General features: G+C 52.7%; 1 protein-coding gene across 1 annotated transcript; it reads right to left on the bottom strand.

The window, feature by feature from the left end:
• Positions 1-1,474: 1,474 nt before the first annotated feature.
• Positions 1,475-10,231, bottom strand: TNNC1 (troponin C1, slow skeletal and cardiac type). The gene is made up of 6 exons (XM_068960252.1): positions 10,106-10,231; positions 5,253-5,283; positions 4,693-4,839; positions 3,244-3,358; positions 2,827-2,963; positions 1,475-1,652 (listed from the first exon to the last, which is right to left on the bottom strand). Exons 1-6 carry the CDS (start codon positions 10,127-10,129, stop codon positions 1,621-1,623), a joined length of 486 nt encoding a protein of 161 aa, XP_068816353.1. The 5' UTR covers positions 10,130-10,231; the 3' UTR covers positions 1,475-1,620.
• Positions 10,232-11,075: the final 844 nt, after the last annotated feature.

The raw sequence follows: 11,075 nt of genomic DNA, 5'->3' as shown, positions 1-11,075 counted from the left end.
GTGGCCCCCCACCTCCCGGCTCCCGCTCCGTTTCCCCTCCTGGGGGAAGATGGGGCAGGGCTGGCGCAGCAGAGAGGGCGGCAGCTAGGTCTGACGTGCCATCGGTCCTTCTCCATCCTCTCCTCTTCTCCGTCTCACCCCCAACCTGATGCCTGCTTTGCCGGAGGATCCCCCAACGGAAGCTGGAAGGGCCTCGATGGCCAGCTGAAAATAAAATAAACCAACCACATTGGTTGGGCAAAACATTTGGTGCTTGTCCAGAGGAAAGAAACAACCAGATCCTTCCAACCAGCCAAATAAGCCTCTCGTACTCTTGCTTTCCTTTTTTGAGCCCTGGTCCCTTTGGTGCGAGCTGCAACGTTTGCAGCACTGCTGCAGAATGAGGATTCGTATCACGTCAGTCACTTGGAGGTGTTAATTTCCATCGGGGGCCGGGGAGGGGAGGTGCGACCCTATTTTTAGAGAGGCAAAAATAAAGAGCGTATGCGTGAGGGTCCTGGGAGTTGCCTGCTAGGGGGTTTCAAGGCAGCGTTGTGAGGGTTTTGACAGAAGGATATAGCGCCCCGGTCTGCCAATGTTTGTTTTGCTTGGGTAAATGTTTGATTTTAGCAACACGAAAGCAATGCGTGAGCTGTGCTGGGGCTGTAATTTGATGGGACGAGGCAGCGCGGATGTGCTATGTGTAGGGAGAACTGCTAATACCGTGGGAATGTGTTTCCTTGGGGCTTGTGAAGATGGCTCCTTCAGCTGGGCCTGTCTTGAGCAGCGTGCCTTGCCCTCCCCGTCAGGCTGCCGCGTCCCGCCGCTGCCGGCGTCCCTCCCCGCAGCGCCTCCTGCCCCGTCGCCTCTCTGTGTGCTTGGGCTGAGGCAGCCCGGCCTCTGGGAACGCTGTCCTACGTGCGCGGGAGATCTTGCTGTGATGAGAGCCAAGTGCGGGGCATGTCACACCCTGTCCTGGGACCCTCGTGACCCTTGAGTCTCGAGTCGGTCAGGACAGCCAAAGAGAAAGCAGGGGAAGAGGGACAGTGCATCCCTTGACTGGAGAACACCAGGAATTTCGGCAATGGCGTAAGTGGTTGTTAATTAGCTTTTTATTGATAAAATGCTCCTGGTGATCCAGTTAGTCTGACAAGCACCAAGAGCCAACTCCTGAAGCCCGGCGCGGGCTCCTGCTGCCCTCCCTCATGGCCCGGCCGGGGTGCAGGAGCAGCAGCAGGCAGCAAGGAAACGCGTTGTGGGGCAGCACCGTACTGCACGCTCACAGCCCTGATTTGCTGATGGTTGTAACTAGACTACAGGCAAAATGCTCCTCACAGGCTTAAAGCTACAACTGTTATATTGCCTTCTCATGATCTGTCAAGACTTGGCTCTCAGACTCTTGGTATTGCTCCAAGGAGCAGCGCTGTTAATCATGAACACAGAACCACGGTAAAGCTCTCTTACTAAATCTCCAAGGAATGACCATTGGAGGCAGTCGATATTAAAGTGTTTTATTTTCCTGATGGCCACTCTTTTCAGCACTTAGTCTTCATGCTAGCAGCCAAGGGGACATAACCAAGTAGATGAGACAAGGACACTGGAAGGATTTAAAAGATTCAGGCTGTAGATCTTCTTTCAGGTTTATTCAACGCCCTTCATAAACTCCAGGAACTCTGCCAAGGAAAAGACATTGAAGGCAAGTGGGTGTTAGATGAGGACCGAAGCACCATCCGTAGCTGCCGAGTGCTCCTTTTGGCATGTTTCCACAGCCCGTTCTCCTTTTCCCTCCCACCTGTGTGCAAGAGGCGGAAGATCACAGCTACCATGCCTCTGGCTGCGGCGAGAGCTCCTGTTGCCTCCCCATAGAAATGTCGCTAAAGCCCAGCTTTGAGGTGGGTGCTGCCGAAGTTCAGGAAGCAGCTGAGCACCCAGGGAGCAAGTGGCGTGACACCGCAGTGAGGACTGCCACAAGGGCTACAGTTTCTACTCAGAAATGGGGGGGTATGTTTGGGTTTGTTTGTTTGTTTGGGTTTTTTTGCCACTGAGTTGATATGTTTGTTTGCATTTGCTGAAAACTGTGCCGTGCCTCTCTCGGAAGTTATTTGACTGAGGTGGGTAAGCTTTATATACTGCTCTGGGCTGATATCTAAATTTATACCACCTTTGTGTCTTAAAAAAGCTTCTCTGCACTGGATCTACTCACAACTGCACAAAAGCACAGCAAAATCATTCTGAAAGAAACACTTACTACTACCGCTGCTTTGCAAGCATGTAGCATGGCCAGCGTCCTTCCAAATGCCAGAGGTACCTCGCTGATCCACCCTCAGGTGGAGAGGACAGGTTATTTGCCAGGGGAGGATGGCAATGGTCACTCAGAGCTTGCTCTTTCTCCTGCCACTTGGTTTGAGTGCCCTAACGCATCTTTCCCCAGAGGGCAGCCAGCCCCCAAAGGAGAACCGGGGCTGCCACCAGGGAGTCATTTTTGGTGTCACTGTACTTAAAGAAACAGTACTTAGGAGCTGGTGCTTGTGTTTAGGCGTGTCTGAGACTGCAGAAGGGAGCAAGCAGGTCTCTAGTGAAAACCAGGTTTGCTTCACAGGGTCAGTGCAGCTGCCTTTCAACAGCCTGGGGACAGTTAAGGGTGCCCCAGGCCCTTGCTACAATTTTGCAAGCGTGGCAAACCACGTGCACCTGTACAAAAACAGGTGGCGATTGGACGTATTGCCTAACACTGCCTACGCAAGCTCATATGGGTTTCCAGAAGGGAGCTGAGACAGCAGGAGCTGCCTTAAAAGGATGGGACTTCCAAGGACTTGCAACCAAACTGCACACAAGAAAGACCCCTACCGTCATAGTCGATCTTGCCGTCGTTGTTTTTATCCCCATCTTTCATCAGTTCTTCTATGTCATCCTCTGTGATGGTCTCCCCTGTTGCCTGCAGCATGATCTTCAGTTCCTCGAGGTCAATGTAGCCATCAGCATTTCTGTGCAAGGACAGAATAGCTCAGAAGTAGAAAAACACATGCTGGAGAGGGAAGGCCAGAGCCCGTTGCACTTCTCCCATCATCCCTCTGCGTTCAGAGGTGAAGTGTTAGTGTTTTGGGAGGATGCTCGGTGTTTCTAAGACAATGCAAAAAAGCTCTACCCCTGCTCTAAGTGTACAACTCCATGCAGCGAGCTGCCATGGGTACGCCTGTGTTCGGGCACGACTTCTATTTACAGCATAGTCTCTTATGTGTCGCATGTTGCGTTCGCATCTCTTACTTGTCAAACATCCTGAAGAGATCGGAGAGTTCCTCTTCGGATTTTCCTTTGCTGTCATCTTTCATGCATCGGACCATCATAACTAGGAACTCATCAAAGTCTACGGTGCCGCTGCCTGTAGGCAGAATAAACACAGTTAGACAACGCTACAGTGTGTGGACTGGTAAAGCCAAAGGAGCGATCAAACTTCTGTTAGAAACCTAGGAACAAAACTCAGGAGACCCTGCAGCAAAAGGAAGTTTTCAGGGCACTGGTGTAACTGACTGAGGCCGTGGACCGAATTCATCACTGAATTTTTGCCTTTTGCAGTCGTTCTGCCCAGATAAAATGAACCAAAAGTCTCCTTTAAGTATCAATGAATGGTAATTTCTGCTATGCAGATACCTGTCCATCTCATCTGGATATTAATAATAACAGCTCCAGACTGCAGGTATTCGTGCGCTGTATTTTTACGCTGGTGGTATATTGTTGGTGTTTTGAATGAGATATTTCCCTTCTTTGCCTGATTCTTAGCTGCCTTTTCTTTTCTAATTACTTAGTATGGCGTTTCTACCCCGCCTGCACGCAGACAATTTTGTTGTATTTGATTATTGGTATACTGATGTAATTCATATTGACTATTATTAACGTACGTGTGTGTGTATATACTTAAGCAGGGCAAAACTTTCTAGCTAAGAGAAACTTCATGAAATGGCCGTTGCAACGCTCAGCCTGTGTTCTCTGTTAGTATTTTAAATGGCTCTCTGCAATTTCAGAGTCCCTGTAATCTCCCCAAATGAGTTCAGGCAGTCTGTTTCCATTCAATATAGTAATAATTTTTATAGCATCTTTCAGTCTAGAAATGTCCTGGAGGAGCCATACTTAAATTTGGCGGGTGCTTAGTCTCCTTCAAGAGCTCAGCCGCAACACCCCTGCGGGCTGCTCCCTCCGGGCTGAGGCGGTGCCCCCCACGGGTCCTGCCCGGGCTGCGCAGAGGCTGAGCACCCCCCCGAATCACAGGGTCAGGGCTCATGCGCCGCTGGGAACAGGGTCTTGCGGTGGGCGAGACCGTCTGTCTGGCCGCGTGCGCTGCCAGGTGGTGCCAGAGGGGAACCTCTGATCAACGGCCGAGATGCCTAATCTTACAAAAAGCGTCACTGTCCCCTTGGGGTCCGTTCTGTGAGTAAAGCCTTAACCGCTGCCATCCTCTCGTAGTGACACTTCGCTTTCTCCAAGTTTCGGGCTCCAGCTCATGACAAAACAGGCGCAGGCTTTCCAGTCCGGGCCGCGCGTGGCGGCCGCCGCGGTGCCAAGGCTGCAGACCCGCTCCCCGCGGGGGGTGCGCCGCCCGCCCCCCCAGCGGCTGTGGACGGGCCCTCGCGCCGCAGCCCGCAGAGCCCACCTCCGCCGGCAGACGCGGGCTGAGGGCTCTGGCCCTCCTGGCCAGCTGGATAGAGTAAAATAGCTCACCGTCTTCATCCACCTCGTCTATCATCTCCTGCAGCTCCTCCGGGGTGGGGTTCTGCCCCAGCATCCTCATCACCTTCCCCAGCTCCTTGGTGCTGATGCAGCCGTCCTCTGCCCCCAGCACAAAGATGTCAAAAGCAGCCTTGAACTCTGGGGGGAGAGAGAGAGGAGAGAAGAGGTGCCAGTGCTCCCCTGCCGCAGTCCTGCTGCGCGGGCAGCCCCGAGGCAGCGGGCTTCCACCGGGCACCGCTCCCCGCGTCCCCCGCGCTGCCCAGGGTCTGCCCGGCGTGGGGTGCACCTGGGCAGGCAGGCAGAAACGGCGTCTCAGGAAATCCTGGTGGTTCGGAAATCCTTGGCTTATGCTGTGCTTTGGTTGGCCACCAGAAAGACCGTTTTTTGTTTTTAGGGTTGTTGTTTTTTTTTTTAAACTTCCAGCAGGTAATTGCTGAGCCTGGCTGAGCTCAGGCAAGTTGCTGGCTGCCAGCAGTAGCTGGTAGAAAGGATGGACTGACTGCTAGCGGGTTTGGCTTCCGCCCGCAGTGTCAGATTAAAGATGCACCTACCATTTTTTTGTTCTTCTGTCAGCTGCTCAACCTGTAATTAAAATACGGAGACCCATTAATTTTTATACATCACCACCACTTATGGCTTTAAAAAGAGATATTTGTTCAGCAGTCTTTTGAAAGATTAACTAATCCCCACAACAGGCACCCTCATGGACTACAGGAGACATGATCAGGGAGGTTTTGATACAGCAGCACCTTATAGTCTAAAAAAATTCTTCCTCTTAAAAACTATTTCCTGTTCTTCTGAAGAGAGCATCACTTTACAAGAGTGGCAGCATCAGATGTGCAGCACTAGTAGCCTTGGCACAAATGGAGAGGACCAACTGGAAAAAAGCGTTTGTCCTTTTCAACCCTTCCTTTGGGAATAATTTTCTGCTGCCGGGAGGCTTCAAAGTGGGACGGCTGTGCCATTGAGGGGGCTCGGGCTCAGGCCAGGGCCAGGTCAGAGGTGGGAGATGCTGGCAAGGTCCCTGAGAAGCAAGACACAGATAAGACCTTCCCCAATAGCTGTTTTTAGCCCTAGATTCAAGAAACGTCCTGAACTACCTAAACCATTAAGAGCTTGTCTACTTCTGTCAGAATTCAGCTTTTATAATGCATAAGACTTCTGTCACTGAAGGGGGCTGCTATTCCCTCTGGCCTGTTTTAGACGTTGCCCCGAATGTCCAGCATCCATGGCAACTCTTTGGCCCCGCGCATGCGGTGCAAGTGAAATGGGGTCCTTGGGGTGAAATGGGAACGCGCCACGGAGATACCTATCGCTGCATTGCAACAAGAAATACCCATGATGGGCAAAAGGCATTTCCCTGCACCATTGTGCTGGAAAATGGAGATAAAACTAGGTAGATGAGAAGAGCTAGAAGAGGAGAAAGCAAGGAAGCTCTGTTTTCACAGTCTGATGGAAAAAGCGTGCCACCATCTCCAACAAATGCCTGGCAGAGCTGGCTCTGTGCCCTGAGTGCAGCAGCGGGTACCCCAGCAGTGCCCGCCCCAGTGCAGGGGGGGCTGTGCCCATATTGGCACCTCTTCCCCAGGGAATCACTGGCTCCATGGGTCTGGCTGGATCCAAACTCTGCGTGGCCCTGACCTGGGCTCTGTGTTTGCGCGCTCCTTGTCCTGCTCTACAGCCAGATGCGACTTCCCTGGAAAGCCTGCCACATGCGCACGCAGAGCCGGCTGTAGAGCAGAAGCGTTAGCTGAAATGAGTGGGCAGATAGTTTCCACATCCTACCCCGTTTTATTCCCTGCAAGTGATCAGTGGGAGCTTATTAGTTAACACGAATTAATGAAAATAATCAATGAGAAGAGCGAAGAAGAATCCATGGGACCTACACTCTGCTTCTTCTCTTTAAGTGTTTCTCTTTGGCTTCGTTCCTTCCTAGAAGTACTGCTTATCTAACATTACTGACTTCACCATCGTATCCAACTGTCCCTTCAGCAACATCCATTAAAACATTGCCTTCTTCCCTCCCAAGCTGGCCAACGAGACCCTCTGCAGTTGGCCAGATGCTACCCCTGTGCCAGGTGGCTCCTATGTGATTTAGCTTAGAGGGCTCTGTCTCTGGCCCCTCTCTCAAATCATCTGATATCTCTGTCCTGTGCAGTGAGTATCTGCAGGGACCCTGTTAGCTTCCTCCTTACTATAGCTATCGGCTACAGTCCTTACCTGCTGCTCCCCTGATCTCCATGTCCATTGTGAACCATACCCAGACAACTATCCCCCTGTGTGTTTTGGTCGGGCCCTGACACAGCTTTATCAAAAACCCCCAACACCAAGTTGCAGCACCTCCTCTCTGCGTGGAGGCTGATGTTCTTGCCCCAAAGGGTAATTGCTTTGTAAAAGGCAGCTGGAAAGCCACCCTGCCTGCCTGCAGCAAGAGGTAGGGAAAGGGCATTTGCTCAGCAGGACAGAGGACAAGCACTTGTAGGGCGAAGCGAGCAGGGCGCCTCGTCCAGAGCCTGCTTGGCTACAGCTCAGCTCCACGCGCTTGTGAAGATACGGACTATAGGAGGTGAGTCCTTTCAGGTCAGAAAGAGATAACAATAGCAGCAGGATTGCTCTTCAGCATTGCACGGTGCAACCCGAGCCGGTCCTGGCCCAGCCGCCCCTGAAGGCAGGCAGGCAGCTGCTGGCCGTCAGGGCTATTGTGCAGACGGGAAAGGAGGAGAGCTGGGAGCCCCACGGCAGGCGCAGCGCTCCCCAAGCGAATGTCTGCGGCCACCGTCATGCCACTCGTGTAACTCGACCCTTTTGGTGCATTCACTATTTATAAACCCTGGTGAGAGAGGTGCTGAAGATAAAGATGAGCTTTCTGATTGTTCCCGGGAGTAGAAAGGCTTTGTTATTTATTCTTGCAGCCCTTTATCTGGACACTTGTCCCTGGCACTGTTCTTAGTGCTGCTTAACAGAGCTTTAAAAGGTTCCCAGAATAGCTTTGTGTTTCTATAGCCTTATCTAGACATGAATAGGCAAGATGAAAATCCATTGGATTCTGTGGCCGCATGGAGCGAATTTGGCACAAACTCATTCAATTCTACAACGGTTATTAATAAATGTCCTCAACAAGCAGAAAATGAAATACTCCCTTCCAAAGCTTGACTAGGGCATTTTGGATATCTGGAGAATTACAGGCGTGGGACTAAACTGTACGTAAATTTTAAATGCAAGGTAGCTATAGAGAGATACATGCATTGCAGAGGGATTTCAGTTGAGTAGTTCACAGTGTCCACTGGACATAGATGCTCTGCTTTATTCCTCTTTTCCCTCCGCATCGTGTTTCAGGGAGAGGTTTTCCCTGTTGTGGTACTGGAAAGCAAGCACTGAGCCCGCAGCACTGGGATGTCTGTGATAATGCTAACTCTGTCATAGTTTCTACTTTGCTTTTTTCCAGCTTTGTTCTTCATTTCTTGTTTCCATTTGAAGTTAGGTGGGGAAAGTTTAAGGTCTTGAAATTTTTTCCAGCTGAATGTCTTCTTACAATTAAAGCCTTGGGGGACAGATTCAAGAACTCAGCCATACCGGGGCTGGAGTTGTTTCGCCCCTGTACAGGTGCCAGCCGCCAAAGCCCAGGACTTGAGCTGCACGTTTACCTGTTGTAGCGTTGTCACGGTTCACAACAGCAGGGTGTCTGCCTGGGTGCCCTGGCCTTCAGACGGGCAGCAAAATCCTTATGGGACTCAATCAGGTATTTTGCACAGCTCATTTCTGTGTTTAAGGACTAGGTGTTTGGGATAAGCTTTTGGTAACTAACTGAGGCAGGAAGTTTTTGGTTGCTCTTACGCTGGAGCTCCTTTTTTTGGCTAAATTCCTCCGAAGTCTAACTCCACCGAAGTCCACAGACTTTGACTAGGAGTGACCTTGGCCCGTGGAGCTTTGCCCATATGTATCCCATTTATGGGCCAGAGATATGGAGAGAGGCTGGAGCGTCTGTGCGGGGAAACCTTTCTTTTGGGGCCGGGAGGCTGCGACGCAGCCTGCGCTGGACAGTGCATTCCTCCGGCTGACGGACAGACCCATTTGGCTAATTGTTAGCATTGCTGGCTTGCAAAGCTCTTCAGCCTTTCTTCCCAGCTATGTGCATGAGGTGCCTAAACAATATGGAAAGGACCCGTTCCTTGAGTCGCAGAGAATATGTTTAATTAAAAAGATTAGTTATAGAGGCCTGGATTTTCTTGAATTTTATAGGTCATATTTTCTTCCTTTTCTGCAGTGGTTGTTAGGGGAACTCTACTCCTAACTGCACAGCCTTTCCTGATTCTTTTTTCGCTGAAAACATCCAAATCATTTTGGGTTTTCAATCTCACAAGGTTCTAGGTTAGACCAAGAGGACAGGAGAGCTAATTGTGTGAGCATTTTGTTGTTCTCTTCAGTTACATTTCAAGCAAGCTCTTCCTTCCCTCTAAAAGATCTTGGAATTAAAATAGCACTTGTACGATGTATTTTTTGTGCCCTTAGTTAAAAATCAAGGCTGATCAACTATATATAAAAAAAAAAAAAAGTCACCAGGAAACCCTTATAATGTATTTCAACTCCAGTTATGCACGGGACAGAGTAGCAATTCCTATAATTCAGAATCTATTTTCATCCTTATTCCACCCGCATATCACGGTCTGTTTAAGTGTCTTTATTAGAGACCAAATAGTTTGAACTTGCCCAGTAAGAATAACACACAGCCGTATAATTTAAAATAGCGCTTAGGGTGCCTCTGCGTTCTCAGAGAGCATATCTTACATTCGTAATTCCTGTACCGCAGATAGCAGGGGCTGGGAGTGGTGAAGCAGATGCGGAGGCTTGGAAATGCCTTACACAAGCTGAGAGCTTTTTAAATCCCACCAAAAAAACATTCAGTTATGGAAGGGGAAAACTTAGCAATGGCGAAATGTTAAAGCACCAGAAGCAGGACGGTGAATTTTAACCCCCGCGAATGGTCTTCGTGCCATGGGAAGTGCTGCTGTGCTCTGCGCTGGCTAAGACCAGCAGCCACCCCCTTGCCCTCCAAGGTTTTGCTGAGATTTTTTTAACTGCACTTAGGGACCGTGTCGCTGTCTCAGAGCAGGGAGCCAGGGCCGAGACTGCAAACCATTTAGCAGCACGGTCGAGACCTTCACGCTTACAAGAGGAGCGTGAAAAGCGTCACAACTGTCAGCGCTAAAAGTCTGCGTGCTGGAGGAAAATGTTGTCTGAAAGGCGCCACCCTGTAATAACTTCTTGTGCGCCTTTCTCCGTCGCGTTAACTCTGACGGCATGGGAACCAGCGCGCCGGCTTCGGGGCATCAGCAACAAGGTCCGTAAAAACTGCCCAAAATCCCCCCCTCCCCGAAACACAAGCCCTAGCGAAGGCATCGCTTACCGCTGCCTTGTAGATGTCATCCATGGTGGGGGAGCGCGGGCGCGGAGCCGGGCGGGCGGCACGCTCTGGCCCCTCTGCCCCCGCGGCCCCGCTGATATAGCGGCCGGCCGGCCGCCCGCCCCGCGGGGCCGGGGGACGTGGCCAGCCGCCCGCCCCGCGCGCTCCCGGCCCCCCGGGCGCTGCCCGCCCGCGTGCCTCGGGGAGGGCGCGCTGCCGGCCTGCCCGAGCCCTCCCTTGGGGCGGCCGGGGGTTTCCGCCTGACTTTGACGGGGAGGGGGGGGAAGGCTGAGCCCTTGCCGCTGGGCTCCCCGCAGACCCCGGCGCCGCTGCGTTGCAGCGTTTGGCTGCGCGTCACCTCTGGCTCCGGTGCAAAGCCCCCTTCTTCCCCCTGGAAGCTGGGTCAGAAAGCGTACCCTGCGCTCAGTTAAACCGGGCAACGCGCCGACGGAGCACCCCGGACCCCCCCCCGCCCCAGCCAAATTTCCCTGGGGCTTGGAAGGAAACCCCGAAGGAAGCGCGGGGGGGGTCTGTCTGGTGCCCGGCCTCTCCGCGGGCTGCCCCCCGGCCCCCGCCCGCGCCCGGGCTGCTCTGGGGTGCGCCGGCGGGGCTCGCCCCCCGCGTCAGGGGTGCTGGAGCCCTACCCTGCGCGTCCAGGCGCTGAGGCCAGGGGAAACGCGTCGTCCTCACGCGGGGACGCGTAGGCGGACTGGGCCGCGTGGGTACCGACGTTTTTTCTGCGCTTACTGCCGGTCCCCTCCAGCGGCCGGGCAAGCGGAGCGGGGGCCGGCCGGCCGCTGGCCTTTGGTGGCCAGCCCCACCACGAAGGGAGAAGCCCCATGGCGTGACTCTAGAGCCAGGCGCCGGGGCCCTGCGGGCGGGCAGCCGTCGCTCCCTGACGGGAGAAGTGTTTTAACCCGCGAGGACCAAAGCAAAAAGATATCTCTCTCTCGCTCTCTGCCCCGTGACTCGA

Source organism: Struthio camelus, chromosome 14, assembly GCF_040807025.1.
Source record: "Struthio camelus isolate bStrCam1 chromosome 14, bStrCam1.hap1, whole genome shotgun sequence".
Taxonomy (NCBI): Eukaryota; Metazoa; Chordata; class Aves; order Struthioniformes; family Struthionidae; genus Struthio; species Struthio camelus.
This window is presented reverse-complemented; position numbering and strand designations above follow the sequence as displayed.

Coding starts and splice junctions, on each gene's coding strand:
- TNNC1 (XM_068960252.1), bottom strand. CDS start 10,129: ATGGATGACATCTACAAGGCAGCG. Junction 3,359..4,692: donor AGACGAGGTGGATGAAGACG/GTGAGCTATTTT, acceptor TTCTGCCTACAG/GCAGCGGCACCGTAGACTTT. Junction 1,653..2,826: donor CGGCAAGATCGACTATGACG/GTAGGGGTCTTT, acceptor TTTCCTTGGCAG/AGTTCCTGGAGTTTATGAAG.